The 19,093-nt window shown below is 34.6% G+C and overlaps 1 protein-coding gene across 1 annotated transcript in view; it reads left to right on the forward strand.

Annotated features, from left to right (window-relative positions):
• Positions 1–3,124: 3,124 nt before the first annotated feature.
• Positions 3,125–19,093, forward strand: part of LOC141550372 (acyl-coenzyme A synthetase ACSM1, mitochondrial-like) — a 64,791-nt gene continuing 48,822 nt past the window's right edge. Inside the window, exons 1-4 of the mRNA XM_074280951.1 lie at positions 3,125–3,242; positions 12,839–13,097; positions 14,994–15,204; positions 18,839–19,046. Of these exons, the coding sequence (XP_074137052.1) occupies positions 12,909–13,097; positions 14,994–15,204; positions 18,839–19,046 (608 nt within the window). The 5' untranslated portion in view covers positions 3,125–3,242; positions 12,839–12,908. The remainder of the gene's footprint in view (positions 3,243–12,838; positions 13,098–14,993; positions 15,205–18,838; positions 19,047–19,093) is intronic.

Genomic DNA, 19,093 nt, shown 5'->3' on the forward strand with positions numbered 1-19,093 from the left:
ATATAATCTTGCTGTTGCCATGCATAATGATCTCCTGGTTCTGCTGATTTCACTTAACATCAGTTCATATAAGTCTCTCCAGGCCTCTCTGAAATCATCCTGCTGGTCATTACTTGCAGAACAATAATATTCCATTGATGGAATATGGGAGCTGTTAGAATACACGGGAGCCACCCGACAGTGGCTGCTGGAGATCCAACCCAGAATGGATCTCCTCTTGTGAGAAGATGATACAAGGAGACTGAGAGGCAGTTGCTTTTCTTTGACCTCTCTGACTGAGAGGCCTTTTCATTGTCTGACCCCTCTCCTCTTCCCTCTGCCTCCAATTTATCTCATTCTCAGTCCATAACACCTGTTTCAGCAAAGGCTGCCCTGAAACTGCTTCAGATGTTGTAATCAACAGCTCTGGAGCCTCTCAGAGAATTGACATGTCCCTTAACATTCCATAACATTCATATACTATAATTTATTCAGTCATTCTCCAATTCACTACATGGCTATAAACAGTTTGATAGCCCTTTAGGCATGGCTTCAAATTACTCTTCAGAATATCAGTTTACAACTCCATCAATAATGCATTACCCTCATATTTCTCTCTAAAAGTTATAAAAGTTCTTTCTTGTATGGCCCCTTTCATTTGAGAAACTTTTCCTCATTCTACCTCTGCCTTCTCCCTTCTTTTTTTCATCCCTTCATTTTTTGAGGGGGGTAGGAGGAGATCCTTCAAGTATAATCATCTCACATCCATACCCTCCCTCAATGTAAGTTCCTTTTAATTTCTCTATAATATGGGTATCACCCCTCCTATGTAGGAAAGAAAAGTCTAACTTTAATTAATTGAATAGATGCCCATCAGTTGAAGAATGGCTGAATAAGTTATGGTATATGAATGTTATGAAATATTATTATTGTTTTCTAAGAAACAATCAGCAGGCTGATTTCAGAAATGCCTAGAGAGACTTACAGGAACTGATGCTAAGTGAAATGAGCAGAACCAGGAGATCATTGTACCTGGCAACAGCAAGATTATATGATGATCAAATCTGATGGATGGGGCTCTTCTCAACAATAAGATGATTTAGGCCAATTCCAATGATCTTATGATAAAGAGAGCCCCCCAGATAGAGGACTGTGGGAAATGACTGTGGATCATAACATAGCATTTTCCCTTTTTTTGGTTGTTGTTTGCTTGAATTTCATTTTTCTTCCTTTTTGACCAGATTTTTCTTGTGCAGCAAGATAACTGTATAAATATATATGCCTATATTCAAATTACATATATTTTACCATGTTCAACATATATTGGATTACTTACCATCTAGAGGAGAGGATGAGAGGAAGGGGGATGTTTTTAAATGAGAAATTGGAACACAAGATTTTTCAAGGGTCAATGTTGAAAAATTATCCTTGCATATGTTTTGAAAATTTTTTTTTTGCTGAGGCAATTGGGGTTAAGTGACTTGCCTAGAGTTACACAACTAAGAAGTATTAAGTATCTGAATTCAGATTTGAACTCAGGTCCTCCTGACTTCAGGGCTGGTGCTCTATATGCTCCCAGGCTCAGATATTTCTAACTCCAAACCTAGAGTTATATCCAGAGTGCTACCCAGCTGGATTGTGTCCAAAGGACAGTATTAAAGGGAATTAATTTAATGTCAGATGAGTTCTAATCAAAGAAAATTTCAAAAACACCAGGAAGATAATAGGGCACAATACATAAATTGCTGAACTTGGAGTCACAGAATTTGAATTCAGACCCCCAATTCTGCCACTTAGTATCAGCAGGACCTTTGCCAAATCATACATCTACCTCTTACCTGGAGTTTAAAAATTGCTTCTGTTAACAAGAGTTGTGTCCATACATTTGGCAACCACTAAAAAATTACATTTAATTAGCTAGAGGTATGTTGACATCAGGTAGAACTAGCTCCTGAAACTCAATAGTTAAATTTTCATTCTGAGCATTTATGTCACAAAAACCCACAAATGCTATACACCAAAGCTTGTTTTATTGTCTTATTGATTGCCTAGGTTTAAGAAAAAAAATTAAATTTCAAAGTATATCATAGGGAGACTAGTAGAGACAGAAAAATTTTTCTGGAGTTTTCTCGCCATTCTTAGAAAAGGATTTTAAAATGTTCTTTATTTGGTTATTACTAAATAAAAGAGCACTTGTTTACTATTAATATTAAAATTATTTATTCATAATTTTAATGTTTTTTTTTAATTTTGAGTTTTAGATTCTCTCCCTCTTTCCAGCCCCTTCCCTATTCATTAAGTAGGCAAGCAGTATGATAACAATTATACTGAAGCATAGTCATTTTCCAGTAAAAGGCAGCCAGGGTTCCTTTTTCTTCTAAAGCAGAGTCTGAGTCCTGAAGCCAGCCTTCTCCATATCTGTGGCTTTTCTCTTACTCAGGTCTTACTCGGGTTACTCTTGGTTCTGCCCTTCCAGTTCCTTTGGAAAACTTCCCATGACCAATATAACCCTTCCTGGGTCCAGTCCCAAATTGAGCAACGTTTACCCAAGAAGAATGCTTTATAAGCTAACATGAAAATTCCTCTTTCTTCACATGTTAAAAAATCAACCAACTTTTTCTGGAGATGGACTTATAAATACATGCATAGTGATATCAAGAATTCTAGGAGTATTGTAGTGATGCCTCTTGTGATAAATCAAAGGGACAATTAGGAAAGAGAAATAATGGCTTTGGAACCATATGGGTTCAAATACTCTCTTTTATGCATCTCACCTGGGAAACCTTAAGCCAAACCCTTAATCTCTCAGGGCTCTAATCTCAATATAAAATGAAGGGGTTGGATCTGCCCTAAAATCCTTTTTTGTTTTAGGTTTATGATCCAAAGCTTCTTTGACCTAAAAGGGCACCAGAGAGAAAGAAGAAAAATATGCAGGAAAAGCTGGCTGAATTTTCAGATTAAATTATATTATTCTACCTCATTTTATCTTAGCAATGGATTGTTTCTTCACTAGTGTTTTCTTTGGCATTTCGTACTTTGGCACTGTTATATTTAATAGTTAACTAAGAATAGGTGAACCATCCTCTTATCCCTTCCCCCACCTTTTCTTCCCCAAATAAAAGTTCTATTTCCCAAATATTTCCACAGAATCCTGCCAGCTGATCACCCCTAGAAGTCCCATCTATCACTAAGGCTTCCTTGCTCTCCAGGGTTACTAAGAACCTCCTGGAATCTTCTGAGATATTCTCAACCACTGGCCAAAGGTATTTTTTTCTTTAGGGTCTTTGCAAGTGAGACAACCAGACGAGCAGTATCAGCAAATCAGGAGCAGAAGAGCAGCAATATCCCCATTTCTTATCCTAGTGTCAAGAAAGACTATTAAGTGAAGTTAATTCTTGTCCAGGGTGAATGAGGAATAAAGGAGATTATTTTAAGAAAGAGTATTTGAATCAACCCAAGTTTATGAAGTTTAGGGTAAAACAGATTTACTATTGTTTGTAGTTGTTAATAGATTTAGGGGGATCTTAGAGGACATCTAGTCCAAGCCTCCTCCCCAAATGTTACACTAAACAGTGACCCAGGGACATACAGCCAATAAGTGTCCCCAGCAGTATTTGAACCAAGTCTTCTTGTCTCCAGGTTTAGAAGTCAAACCACTATACCAGACTGTCTCTCTAGTCTTCTGAGCCCCTCCTCTAAATTATTTCTTTTTTGCTGAGGATCAAATGGGAAGGGAATACTAACTTCCAGAGCATTCCATTCATATGTATATGGAATAGAGTTTGGGGCCACATTTCTTTATAACTTTATAACCTTTATAACTGAGTCCAATTCAATTCAACAAATATTTAATGTCTACTAGATACAGCACACTGTATAGCCTGGGGTATAAGTCAAAAATTTAACATTGCCTGATCTCAAGACTTTCCATTATACAAGAAGGATGCAGCATATTCAAATAAGAATAGAAAAGAAGAAAATTGAGAAGGGTAGAGTGCATCAATGGCAGAGGGAGAAGGCAACTCCTGAGTTGAGCTTTATGATTAAGGTAAGTATTCAGAAAGGCAAGATGAACACAGGAATAGGGACCAGGCTTCTGTAAATGCTTAAAGGAGGGAGATGAATTCAAAATCCAGGTTGACTGGGAAATAGAGTAAAGAAATAATGTAAAATAATATTAAGAAAATAGAGTTATTAGGAGTTACATGGGAATGGACTTAAATACAAAGGTCATTCATTTATATGTCATCCTCTCATTAATGAGGGTCCTGTGATTCTATTATAAACATCTGTAAATGAAGGTATTCACTGAATATGGAATTCTATTAGGAAAATTGACTTACCTGAACTTGATTCTTCTCAGCATTGTGGTGATACAAAACAATTCCTTTAGACTTAATATGGAAAATGTCATTCGCATAACAGAGAGTACTATGAAAACTCAATATGAGTTTTTAAGAAGCATAATATTTTCACTTTTTGTTGTTTGTTTGTTTTGTTTGGGTTTTTTTCCCTTTTGGTCTGATTTTCTAGTATAACATGGCAAATAAGGAAATATGTTTAAAAGAATTGCACATATTTAACCTATATCAGATTATTTTCTCTCTTGAGGAGGGGGAAGTAAAGGAGAAAGATATAAAAACTTGGAACACAAAGTCATATAAAAATGAATGTTGAAAACTATCTTTACATATGTTTGGGGAAAATAAAATATTATTGAAAATTTTTAAACATTTGAAATTTTTTTTGGAAAATAAAAAAAGACTTGCCTAAGAAAATACAAACATATTATCTCTATATAAGAGGCACAGGTGACTGGAATGGAGGAAGAAAAACTCATTTCATGCAAATGATCAAAGTTGACCACAAATGTATAAATCATGCTGTCAAATTTTTGAAATTTCCAGTAGAAGATAATATTGTCTCTATATGTAAAAATCTAGCAGAATATTGATTAATTAGACTATGATTGTAGTTTTATAAACTGATATCCTTTTGAGAGTGCCTAGGCTGAACATAGAGATAATATGCTCATAATTAAGTAATTAGTTATAATAATTTCAATTGCATAAATATTTTTCTGTTTAGTAGTATTTTAGTTTTTCCACTTGCATGTAAAGATAGATTTCAACAATCACTTTTATAAAATTTTGAGTGCCAAATTTTTTCTCCTTCCTTTCCTTCCTTCTCCCCTCTCCAAGATGGCAAACAATCTGATATAGGTTAAGCATATATAATCATATTAAACATATTTACAAATTAGTCATGTTGTAGAGAAAAAAAAGAATCTAAACAAAAGGAAAAAAACACAAAAAAAGAAAAAAACGAGTATACTTTGATCTGCATTTAGGTTCTATTGTCCTTTCTCTGTATGTGGACAGCATTTTCCATTACAAGTCCCTTGGAATTATCTTAGATCATTGCATTAATGAGAAAAGCTCATATAGGATCATTACATAATATTGCTGTTAAATGTTCTCCTGGTTCTATTTCATTTCACTTAACAACAATTCATATAAGTTTTCCCAAGTTTTTCTGAAATCAACTTAATCCTTATTTCTTATAGCACAAATATTATGTCTTTATATTCTTATACTACAATTTGTTCTATATTCTCCAGTAAATGGTCATCCCCTCAATTTCCAATTCTTTGTCATTACTCAAAGAGATTCTATAAATATTTTTGTAGCCTTTTCCCTTTTTTATGATATCTTTGGGATAAATCTTAGAAGTAGTATTGCTAGGACAAAAGGTATGCATAGTTTTATAGCCATTTAGGCATAGTTCCAGTTAGCTATCCAGAATGATTGGATCAGTTCACAACTCTATCAACAATGTATTAAAGTTCCAATTTTACCATATCTTTTCCAACATTTGTCATTTTCCTTTTCTGTCATCTTAGCTAATCTGAGAAGTAAGAAATGATACTTCAGAGTTGTCTTAATTTGCATTTCTTTAATCAATAGTAATTTAAAGCATTTTATATGACTAGAAATGGCTTTAATTTTTTTATCTGAAAATTGTTCATATCTGACCATTTATCAATTGGGGGAACGACTTATATTCTTATAAATTTAACTCAATTCTCTATATATTTTTAAAATGAGGCCTTTATCAGGAATACTACCTGTAAAAATTGTTTCTTGGCTTTCTGTTTCCCTTCTACTCTTGGTAGCATTGGCTTTGTGCAAAACCTTTTTAATTTAACATAATCAAAAAATATTAATTTTTTCACTTAATAATATTCTCTTTCCCCTGTTTAGTCATAAGTTCTTCCTATCTCCATAGATTTGACAAGTATTCCTTGCTCTCCTAATTTGCTTATGGTATCACCCTTTATGTCCAAATCACATAGACATTTTGATGCTATTTTGGTATATCATATGAGATGTTGGTCTATGTTTAGTTTCTGTTATACTGTTTTCCTACTTTTCCCAGAAGTTTTCATCAAATAGTGAGTTATTATCCTAGAAGCTGAAATCTTATTTTAAAAATCTTATAAAATCTTATATAAATCTTATACAAAATATTTTTTATAAATCTTATTTTTAAAAAAAAGCAAATTACCATAGTTATTTACTACTGTGTCTAATGTACTTAACCTATTCCATTGACCCACTACTCTATTTCCTAGCCAATATCAAATAGTTTTGATGATTGATGCTTTGCAATACAGTTTAGGATCTGGTACAGCCAATCCACTTTTCTTTGCAATTTTCTTCATTAATTCCCTTGATATTCTCTTTATTCTTCCAGGCAAATTTTGTTATAAATCTTTCTTGTTCTATAAAAAAAAACTTTTGGCAGTTTGTTATGGCACTCAATCAGTAAATTAATTTAGGTAGAAATGTCATTTTTATTATATTAACTCTGCCTACCCATGAGCAATTGATATTTTTCCAATTATTTAGATATGACTTAATTTGTGTGAAAAGTGTTTTGGAATTCTGTTCATGTAGTTTCTGGGTTTGTTTTAGCAAGTGGACTCTCAAGTATTTTATATTGTCTACAGTCACTTTAAGTTGAATTTCTCTTTCATTTATTGCTGCTGAGCTTTATAGATAAAATATTTAGAAATGCCAGTGATTTGTGTGGGTCTATTTTACATCCTGTAATTATGTTATTCCAAATGATTTTAGTTGATTTTCTAAGATTCCCTAAGAATGCCATCCATCATATCATCTGCAAAGAGGAATAATTTTGTTTCTTCATTGCCTATTCTAATTTCTTCTGTTTATTTTTCTTCTTTTATCATTAACATTTTTAGTACAATATTGAATAATAGTGGTGATAATAGACATCAATATTTCACTCTGATCTTTCTGGAAAAGCTTCTAAATCATCCCCATTATATATCATTCTTGCTGAGGTTTTAGAAAGATACTACTTAGCATTTTAAAGAAAACCCCATTTATTCCTATATTCTTTAGCATTTTTAATAGAAATAGTGCGTATTTTATCAAATGTTTTTTTGCCTCCATTGAGATAATCATGTGGTTTCTTATAGTTTTGTTATTGATATGATCTATTATGGCAACAGCATTCCTAATATTGAACCAGCCCTGCATTCCTGGTATAAATCCTCCTGGTCATAGTGTATTATCCTAAAAATAAATTGCTGTAATCTCTTTGCTAATATGTTATTTGATTTTTTGCATCAATATTTATTAGAGAAATTGGTCTTTAATTTTCTTTCTGGTTTAGGTATCAGCATCATATTTTTGTTATAAAAAGAATTCGGTAAGACTCTTTCTTTGCCTGTTGTTTTTTTTTTTTTTTTTTTTTTTTTTTTTTTTTTTTTTTTTCAAATAGTTTATGTAGCATTGAAGTTAATGGTTCTTTAAATATTTGGTAAAATTCACTTGAAAATCAATCTGGCCCTAAAGATTTTTTTCTTGGGAAGTTCATTGATATGTTCAATTTATTTTCTGAAATGAAGCTAAGTTTATTTCCTCTTGTATTAATTTGAGATTTTTGTAAATATCCATTTCACTTAGGTTATCATATTTATTGGAATTCAGTAGGGGGAAAAAGTTCCTTATTATTGCTTTAATTTTCTCTTCATTGGTTGTGTGTCCTTTTATTTTTGATGCTGATAATTTGCTTTTCTTCTTTCTTTTTTCCTAATCAAATTAACCAAAGGCTTATCTATTTTATTGGGGTTTTTTGGTTTCCTTTATTAGTTCATAGTTCTCTTATTTTCAATTTAATCAATCTCCCTTTGATTTTCAAAAAATTTTTTATTTGGTACTTAATTGAGGATTTTTAATTTCTTCTTTTTCTAGCTTTTTTTAGTTACATGCTTAATTCATCAATCTCTCCTTACTCAGTTTTATTTATGTAAACATCTAGTAATATAAAATCTCCCCTAAATATTGCTTTGGCTGTATCCCATAAATTTTGGTATGTTGTCTCATTTTTTTTCTCTTGGATGAAATTATTGGTTGCTTCTATGACTTGTAATTTGACCCATTCATTGTTTAGAATTAGATTATTTAGCTTCAAATTAATTTTTAATCTATTTTCCCGTGGTCCTCTATTATATGTATTTTTATTACATCATGATGTGCAAAAGATGCATTAATATTTTTGCCTTTCTGCATTTGATTGTGAGGTTCTTATGTCTTTATGCATAATTATCCCCTTTTGGTTTCCTCTAGAGGTCTGTCAGATCTAACTTTTTTGAAATTCTATTCATCTCCTTAATTTTTTTTCTTGTTTATTTTGTGGTTAGATTTGTCTAATTCTAGGAAGGGAAGGTTGAGGTCCTCCCTCCAGTATAATTTTGTTGTTTACTTCTTTCTGTAATTCACTTAACTTCTCTAAAAATCTGGATGCTATACCAATTGGCGCATATATATTTAGTATTAATGTTTCTGACTCATTTATTTTGCTGGGTTGGCCGGTGACTATTGTTGCTTGGGTCCTGGGATTGGCAATTTGCCTTCTGTGCTGGGGCTTGAGACTTCATGGCTCACCTGCTGTGCCACTGGCCTGCTGAGCCAGAATTGCTGATGATTTCTGCTGTAGCTACAAGCATCCTGTTGGCTTGCTGGGGCACTGCTACTTTGGACTGTGCTTCCCTTCTACCAACATGAAACAGATCTTTTCTGAAGTCATTCTAAGTTATCTTAAAATGGAAAATTCTTTCACTCTGTTTTTTGTGGATTTTGTCATTCCAGAACCCATTTAGAGCTTTGAGTTAATATTTTTTTCCTGAGGGAAACTAAGGAGAGCTCGGGCAATTTCCTGGCTTTTCTCCACCATCTTGACTTCTAATTAGGGGTATTTAGACTAGAATCAAAAGAATATAGATAGGGAATAGTCTACAAGGAATACATAGAGGCTTTGGGGATTCTTCCAGCAATCTGAGATTTCCATCTGCCATTCCAAAAAACCAAAACACTCTTAATAGTGCTGCTTTCTAGATTTTTCAGTCTCCCACAATCTACTTTAGACAAAATTTATAATGGGTTTTTGCTGACATCTCCTTAAACTGTGACAAAAAGGCTAAAATCAATCAGAAGCAAAGAGCATCTTGGTACTGGGATATTTTTTTAAATATATGTATTTAATTAAAACTTAAAAAGAAAATAGGAAAAAAAACAGAAAAAAATGTCATGTACACAGCAGAACATGAGATAATTCACAATATGTAACAATAAATTTCCATTTAAAGAAAACAAATATAACAATATAAACATATTGCATTCAGAACTGTACATCTCTTTTTTTTTCTTCCTTGTAGGTTTTCTTTATTCTCTGCTGTGCACTTTTTATTTATTCTTTTTTCCTCATTTCTCACCTTCATCTCCCCCAAGCAGACTATAATTAAGTACAGATATATTTAAGTACACATATGTGTGTTATCTATACACACATATACACATACAACTATATATATATAGATATACATACATAGATACCTATAATCATATACAAATATGTACATATATACATATATATATATATATCTTTGTAAAATTGTATTATATCCTCTTTTTCTGAAAATGGATATCAACTTCTTAAGTTCAAGACTTTCCATATTTTTCTATATTCACCAACTTCTTATTTCCTATGCCACAATATTCAACCATATAGTCTACTCTTTTTGAATAATCTAAAACGATATTAATATGACATATAATGTAGTTACCTTATGTTTCTCTGTTGATTGAATTATTTAACTTTAACTTTTCCTGAGATCAATGATTACTACCCTTGCTTTTTTTCCTAATAAATTATACTCTTAATCATTATTTTTGTATTTGTATGTATCTAATTCCTTATCCCTGCTGCCTCTTATACTTTATTTCTACCTGCTAGCTTGCCTTGATGTTTCTTAACTCCCCCAACCAAGATTCTTCTCTTAACATTTCCTCTTCCCTCCCTCTTTATATTATTCCCATTAACTTACACAGCTTTCTATACTCTATCTTATTCTATTTCCTCCCCTTCTTATTTTATTGAATGCCTATTTTTATTTCATTCAGAATTATGGTTAATTTTGCTGATTGTGATATTTTTAACACAACCCCAGTTCTTTTGATCCTTGATATATATAGTATTCCAAGATCTGCAATCTTTTACTATAGCCACTGATAAATCTTGATAGATTCTAACTGTGTCTCCCAGTGTATTTGAATTGTTTTTGTTGTTGTTGCTAATAAAATGTTCTCTTTGATCTAAAGGTTTTTGAAATTTAGCAATGATGTTCCTATACATTTTTATCAAAGGATCTTTTTCAAGTAGTGATTGATAGATTTTTTTTTCTATTTCTACTTTCATTTCTTGTTCTAATACTTCAGGACAATTTTCTTAAATTATTTGTATTATTATATCGATTCTTTTTTGTTCATAGCTTTCAGGTAGAACAATCATTCTTATGTTTTCTCTTGATCTGTCCTCCAGATCTATTGTTTTTCTTGTGAGATATGGCATTTTCCTCTATTTTTTTTCTTTCTTTATATTTTGTTTTATTATTTCTTGGACTCATGACTTATTGCCTTCCTCTTGCCCAATTCTAATTTTCAAAGAGGCATTTTTCTTCCTTTAGATTTATTTAGATAGATCTCTTTTCCAGTAGCTGTCTTTCTTTTCATAATCTTGTTCTTCTTGGATTGTTCTTTTTTTTTTTTTTTTTTTTTTTTAGTTTTTCCTCACTCTATCTCGCTTGATTGCTAAAGTCTTTTTTTTTTTTTTAGTTCTTTTATGAATTCTTTTTGGGCAAGTGACCATTTGACATTATTCTTTGGGGTAGGAGAAGCTTTTTTTTTTTTTTTTACTTCAGTATCCTCCCCTGAAAATGAACCCATTTTTCCTCTTCCCCTTGTAATTTTCTATATTTGGGTTCTTTCTCCTTTGCCTGCTCATTTTTCTTTTCAGAAGAACTTCTCAGTGTAATCACCATTCATCTGTACTTCTGGCCTTAGGTTCTCTTTCAGTCCACACCCCAAATCTCAAACTTACAACTCCATCCTCCTGTAAGTGCCTGTAGCTAGCCACATCCCTGCTCCACTGATCCTACACTTACTGTCAATTCCTTCTCACCTAGGATCTTGGTTCTGGCAACCCAACTGGATCTGGTGTTCTTCGTAAGCAGAGTTTTTCTCAGTATTCCCAGACTCAAACCCCTCACTCCCTACATTGTCTGGAACATTCAAGTTCCTACACTGGGGCTATCTCCCAACACTGATAACCAGAGCTCCCTGACTGCTGTTTCAGGGAAATTAGCCTGGAGGTGTTTACACTTCACAAGAGCTAACCCTCTATCCTGGTATCTTTCTTTTGTTCATCTCCAATTGTCCCAAGGGACCACTACTCTGCCCTAACTCCCATTTGTTGTTAATTGCTTTATGTTCATATTAAGGTACAATTTTGTCTTGTTTGTGGGGGAAATTTGAAGAGCTTGGAATTTTCTGACCCACTCTACCATCTTCTCTACAGAAATTTATTGGACTTCCTCGAAGCTTTGAAAAGATGGACAACCATTATTAGTTTGTCTAAAATTAGATAAAGAAAAATCTCAAAAAATAGTATAAATCAATTACCTCCAAAGTAGGGATCCAGGCTTTGGATATGGAAAAGGGGGAAAGGAGATATCAGGGCCTGAATTGAAGGGATCCTGATCAATCATTTGGAAAGTGAGAAAACTGATCACATCTCACTTCCCCAACACCCAATTGTGGAGCTTGTTTACAATACAAACACACATTCTTATCTCCCAATACTCCCTTACATGTAAAGGAGTACATGTAAAAACCTAGGATCCTCTAGTTCTTTTCTGAGTCCAATGTCAGTTTCTTATCCTCAGAAACTGTGCAGGTACCACTGAGAAAATTTTCCTTCCTATATATAATGCCCTTGTAGGCATTCCCATTTGGGATAAATATAGTCAATTTTCCTGACAGGTTTCTTAAATTAAGGATTTATGTTTTATAAATGTGATGACCGAGTTAGCACCCTGGATACCTTAGAATCAGCCAGTGTCAAGATCAGCAAAAGTCTTTATTCTTGGTCTTTAGCGATAGAAGTCAAGGGGATGTCCTCGACCTCACCTCTTCGTTTCCCACCCAGACTGAGTCTGGCTAGTCTCACTTCACCTCCTAGTCCCTCCCACAATTCTCTGTATACACCAAACGATTGGGCCAGCACAGGATAATAGGAAGGGCAATTTTCCAAGCATATTCTTATAGAGTATTGAGGTAATTAGCCTCAGGTGCTCTATTGTCCGACTCAGTGCATTGACTCAAGAGTTTCAGCCCTTTACAATAAGTAACTCAGATTCATTAATACTTGAACCAGTATTTCTGTATTTCTAAGAAATAATTGACCTGATAGTTGTTTCCTTCTGTGGCAGATAAAGTGGTCCTGTCCTTAAGGAATGAGCTTCCTATTCTTGACTCCTGATCTCTAAAGCTCTCCTGGTCATGCAGTTTTTAATGAGATGCCAAGTGCTTCGAGGACTTTGTGTTTCCTGGCCAGTCTATGGTTCCCTTGGCCCTCATCCCAGGCACCTCCTTGCCCGAACTTTTTCAAGGAAATGGGGAGATTATGAAATCCCCAAAGAGTTTAATTTTGCCAGTGATGTGATGGATTACTGGGCACGTATAGAAAAGGTAATGGGGAATTTCAGGGGTGGGGTGGAGGTGTGAGGGGAAGAAATTAGAGCTAATCAAAATGATCTTAGTCCTTACCAATTGTGTCCAGAAGGATATATCCTAGCTTCTGATCTAGGAAGACTCTGTCCAGTTTAATGGTAAATTCCAGTTTTGACATGTTCACTCTGTTCTGGAATGGTGAGTCTAACTGGCTTCATTGTGTGACTTTTTCCATCCATTCTATTAAGCATGACTAGGTACTGATTGTAGAGTTGAATGAGACTAAACAATTGAAAAATAACTGATACTAACTATATTGAACAAACACAAGAGGCATGGTACCAACCTTCCTGAGACTACCAGCCTAATGCAAAAAAAAAAAAAATGTAAAGGGCAGAAGTAGGTAATTTTTCACAGATCCAAAGCCAATGTTCTAAAATTTTTCCTGATCCACAAAATATTCTGTTCTAAAAGTCCTTATTTTTTAAGCCAATAAACTTAACAAATTGATTATTTTTTCAAATGACCAAAAATAATTTGTTAAGCATTGTGCTAAGCATTAGTGGCCTAGAGAATTAGGCCTAAAGTCAAGAAGACTCATCTCCTTAAGGTCAGAACTGGCCTTAGCTATTTACCTCTGCTTACCTCAGTTCCTCATCTGTAAAATGAGCTGGAGAAGGAAATGGAGAACCACTCCAGTATCTCTGTCAAGAAAATCTCAAATCGGGTTACGAAGACATGACTGAGAATGACTGAACAAAAACCAAGCATTGTATCCAACATTGGAAAAACATAGAAAAAGGTAAAAATAATCGCTGCCTTCAAGAAACTCATATTCTCAACATTCAAGAATTATAAGGAGTATAAGATTATAATAATTAGCATTTATATAGTACACACTATATTCCAGACATTGTGCAAAGCACTTTCCAATTACCTCATTTAATCCTCACAACAGCCATAATAGATGATATTATGATTCTTATTTTACAGAAATGAAAACTGAGGTAAATGGAGTGACATGGCCAGAATCACATAGCCAGTTTAAATCTGAAGCCAGATTTTAATTAAGGTTAACTCCTGACTCCAGGCCCAGTGTTCTTCCACTGTGCTGCCTAGTTGGATTTTCAGAAGCACTCTATACAACTTTTAAAGAACACTTAACAATATCAAAAAGTTATTCCTAACATTAATAAAGAAATCACTTTAACAAAATCCATTTTTGAGAAAAATATAGTCCTCATTTCTAAACCATGAATGGCCAAATCAAAGAAAGAGCTAAAGACCAATATAATTAATGCCTATTGATTAAAAAAATTCTAAATAAAATTCTGGCAAAGTAGGTGAGAAATTATTTCAGAGAAGGCACAAATAGCCAAAGGAGAAAAATTTCCTACAGAAGGTGATAGTGGAGCAGGAACTTAAAGGAATTCAAAGAAAATAAAAAACAAAGGTGAGAAGAAACAGTGGGCATTCCAGTCATGGGGTACTACAAAGACAAAACCACAGAAATAGGAAATGTCATGTATCAAGAAAAGTATAATTGGATTGTAAAGTGGGAATAATGTATAAGAAGATTAAAAAGATGAGAAAGAGGCAGGTTATGAAGTGCTCTGAATACAAAAAGACCTAATACTTTGTGCTAGAAGCAGTTTTGGGTTTTTTTGTTTGGTTGGTTTTGTTTTGTTTTGTATTTTTTGTTTGGTTTTTTTGTTTTGTTTTGTTTTTTGATCAAAGGAATGACATGGTCAGACCTATATTTGCTAAAATTAGGAGCATCAAGTTTGGTAACTGAGTGGAATCTGGATTGGAGACAAGGAAAACAATTAGAAAGCTATTGCAATAGACCAGGAAGAGGCAATGGGAATCTGGGTCTGTAAATACCTATTTTAATTAATATGGTATTGACCACAGGAGGGTAAAAGAGATCCACTCCCTGCCCTATGGTGGGTGAATGACAAAGGAGATGAAATAAAATGGAACTTCCAGGAACTGGGTCACTTGACCCGCCAGACAGCCAATGTTTTAACGGAGAACTGTGGCCTGCAGAAAGGAGATCGACTAATTATTATTCTGCCCCGGATTCCTGAGTTGTGGCTGTTGTCAGTGGGATGTATGCGGACAGGTCAGTGATGACAGTTTCGTCCCCTGGAAACAAATCTCACCAATTACAGGCAAAGATTTCATGATGCTCTTTATCATAAGCACCCTTAGCCCCAGGTCATCCAACAATGTATTGCTAATGATTGTAGGAAAATCACTTTTAAAAATATAAATTGTATCTTAAATGAGGGGAAATAAGATGTGAAATTGAATAATTACTAAAATATTATGAGAGAAAAGTACAAGAACCTCAAGTCACTGAAAACCTTAATACATACTCCAGAAAATATACCTAATAAAAAGATCATAAAAATGTACTGAAATCTCAAATGATTTTTTAAATGGATATGCTAACTCCAGAATAATGAAGGGCAAAAATACTACCTCATTTAGAGCTTGACAATATGAATATAACCAGTAAACCAATACTCTACACCAAAACTTTTCTCAATCACCAAAAATCCACCTTCTCTCCCCACCAGAATGGAAGAAAAACAAAAGCCTTGTTACAAACAGATTTTGTTAAGAAAGCAAAATATATTTCATATTAACCACTCTAAAAGGCAGAGACAGACAGATGGACAGACAGAGACAGGGAGAGACAGAGAGAGAATCAGAGAGAGGGAGAGAGAGAGAGACAAAAAGAGAGAGGCAAACAGATTGAGGAGAGAGACAGAGACAATGAAAGTCAGAGACAGAGAGACAGAGACAGAAAGGCAGAGACACACAAAAAGAGAAACAGAGAGAAGCAAACAGATTGAGGAGAGTCAGGGGGAAGGAGAGGGAGAGGGAGAAGGAAAGAAAGAAGGGAAGAGGGAGACATGGGGATGGGAAAGAGAGGGAAGGAGGGAGAATGGGGGAGGGAGAAAGGGAGGAAGGGAGAGGAGGAAAGGGAAAGGGGAAGGGAGGGGGAAAGGCAGAAGGAGAGGAAAAAAGGGAAAGGAAGAAAAGAAGAGGGAGAGAGAAAAGGAGGGGGAGAGGGAGAGGGAGAGAGAGAAGGGGAGAGAGAAAGAGGGAGGAGGAAAGGAAGAGAGAGAGAAGGAAAGAGGAGAGGGGAAAGAGGGAGGGGGAGAGGGAGAGGAAGACAGGGAGAGGGAGAGAGGGAAGGGGAAGGGAGAGAGAGAGAAAAAGAGAAACAGAGACAGAGAATTATTTACTCTGACTCTTTTACCTCAAGAAGACTAATGTTTAAAAGGTAATATCAGCTATACCCATTAGTGAATGCATTGTGTCATAGTATTTGACAGAAAGTTGAAACCTTTTCACAACCAGAACACAACAGTATATATCATCACAATAAAAGCCATAGGAGTGGAGGTGAAGCTACCAGGAATACCTCTAAGTGCAGGCATCAAGCCCCATCATAGTAGAAGTGACTCAGGGGATTATTGATGCTCAATCAAAAAATATTAAACACCATTTTGTCCAATTAAAGCAACCAAAAAAAGAAATATGAAGAAAAGAAATTAGAAAGAAAAAGTATATTAGAAATTCTAGCTTCCCTTGACAGCAATTGGAAATAAAAGTCTAGAAGTTATAGTCATCCTTAAAGTCAAAGCAGTGAATCATACATATATCAGAAGTTCACTCTCTTTCATGGACGCAGAGGTGACAAAGCCCTGTACTAAAAGCTGTTGCTATAGCTTAGTCATTTCAGTTTGTGTCTGACTCTTCACAACTCTATCTGGAGTTTTCTTAACAAAAATTATTTATTTTCTTTTTTTACTCATTTTTAGATGAGGAAACTGAGGCAAACAGGGATAAATGACTTAATCAGGGGTCACACAGCTAGTCATTAGTGATTTGATAGATTACTAATCCCAAATAGCCATATTCAATCTGCAAGCTACATGGAACCAAAAGATTTCAAAATATAGAAACCTAAGAAGATTAAAGCATGTGGCAATGAAGTGAGATATGTATCATCTCCATTATCCTATCTTCCACAAACTTGTACCAAGTTATACTAAGGATGCTTTAAGGGAGCCTACAGAAGGGGAGCTCACATCCTAATATCTTTATTCAGATAAAGTTATTTACTTCTTTTTAAAGTTATTTTTTTCATCTATAGACTATTAAATATAAAGGAGTAAGAGCTGGATAATAATTGTCAGACACTTACTAGATGTGTGATCTCAGTCAGGTTATTTAATTATATTTGCTGCTTCTGTCGTTTTGGCCTCAAATGGGGTTATGAAGAGACAGATGAACAAGATTACATTTGGCAGCTAGATGGCACCATAATGCATAAAATGCCAGAGTCCAGAGTCAGGAAAACTCATCTTTCTGAATTCAAATCTAGACTCAAATACTTACTAGTTGTGTGGTCCTAAGCAAGTCCCTTAACCCGGTTTGCCTCAGTTTCCTCACTTTTAAAATGAGCTGGAGAAGGAAATGGCAAATCACTCCAGTATCTTTGCCAAGAAAATCCCAAATAGAGTCATGAAGAGTCAAAATGAGAAAAATGGCAAATTATTAATTATAAAGAAACTGGAAAGTGAAATGATTTGGCCAAATTCATGAAGTATATGTACAATCGGGATCTGAACAAGGCCCTTGATTCCAAATCCAGCATTCTTTGCATCATATCACAACCTCTTTGCTATCTCAATCTATCTTTCCAAATTTATCTCTTACTAATTTCCTGCATGATCATTTTTGGGCTGCCCAGTGTCCTTAAACATGTCCAGTTCCCTTCTCTGCTTCTCAGAGTTTTAATGCTCAGTTCACTACCCACCTCCTCTGAGAAGTCCTTCCTCATTGCTCCAAGTTACCATGATTTCTTTCTCTTCTGAGAGCCATTCTTGTCTATAGCGTTCATCGAATATTTTGTATCATTGAATCATGGGAGTTAGAGCTAGAAGGAACTGTTTAATTAAATGCCCTCCTTTAACAGATGAAAAAACTTAGATATGGGGATTTGAGGTGATTTATTTGAGGTCACAGAGGACTCCAAATCTAGTATTCTTTTCATTATGCCTCTTTCCCTTTCAAGGATTATATCTTTTAAGTTTTGTTTTCAAAATTTTCCTATTTCATAAAACAGGACATGATCATTCAATCAATAAACATTTTATTAAGCATGTACTGTATGCCAGACACTGTGCTGCATGCTCTGAATAGGAAGAGGAAAATGAATCCAGATGATCCCAAAAGCCTGAGAAACTTGCTAGCAAACAACTTTTATCTAGTATCTACAATAACTGTCCATAAGCTTTCAATCAGGAAGCCATGGCCTGAGAGAAAGTAGGAAATGGAAAACTTAGAGGAAAGAGTCTGGGGCTAAGTTGAATAGACTTAGATTAATAACACCTGACATTTATAGGGTACTTTACATGCATTATCTCATTAAAAGCTCACACAGAATCTTGTGAGGTAGGTACTACAGGCATCATAATCCCCATTTTGCATATGAGAAAATTTAAGTTTCAGAGAGATAGAGGTCACATGCTTTTGCAAGTATCCGAAATGAACCAAATCTTGGTCTTCCTGAAGCCAAGTCCACTATTTTATCCCCTATATTCCAATTTCTCCTCTGTCTCCTCGTTGTGTGAAATTGGATTGATCATTTCTTTCTTCTGGGTCTATTTGAAAATGAAAGGGTTGGCTAAAATATCTTCCAGATCTAAAAATCCTATAATGTTTATTTTGCTCAGGACTTGTCTTCCTACCAGGAACAGTCCAGTTAACAGTCAAAGACATCCTCTACAGGTTGCAATCATCAAAGGCCAAAGGCATTGTGACTAATGAAACCTTGGCCCCGGCCGTGGACTCTGTGGCATCTGACTGCCCTCAGCTGAAAACCAAAATTCTGGTATCCGAGAATAGCCGGGATGGCTGGCTGGACTTCAAGACATTGCTTAAGTGAGTCTGTGACCCTTGTACCATAATCTGGGAGGTATGGGAACCTT

This window comes from Sminthopsis crassicaudata, chromosome 1 (assembly GCF_048593235.1).
Source record: "Sminthopsis crassicaudata isolate SCR6 chromosome 1, ASM4859323v1, whole genome shotgun sequence".
Classification (NCBI taxonomy): domain Eukaryota; kingdom Metazoa; phylum Chordata; class Mammalia; order Dasyuromorphia; family Dasyuridae; genus Sminthopsis; species Sminthopsis crassicaudata.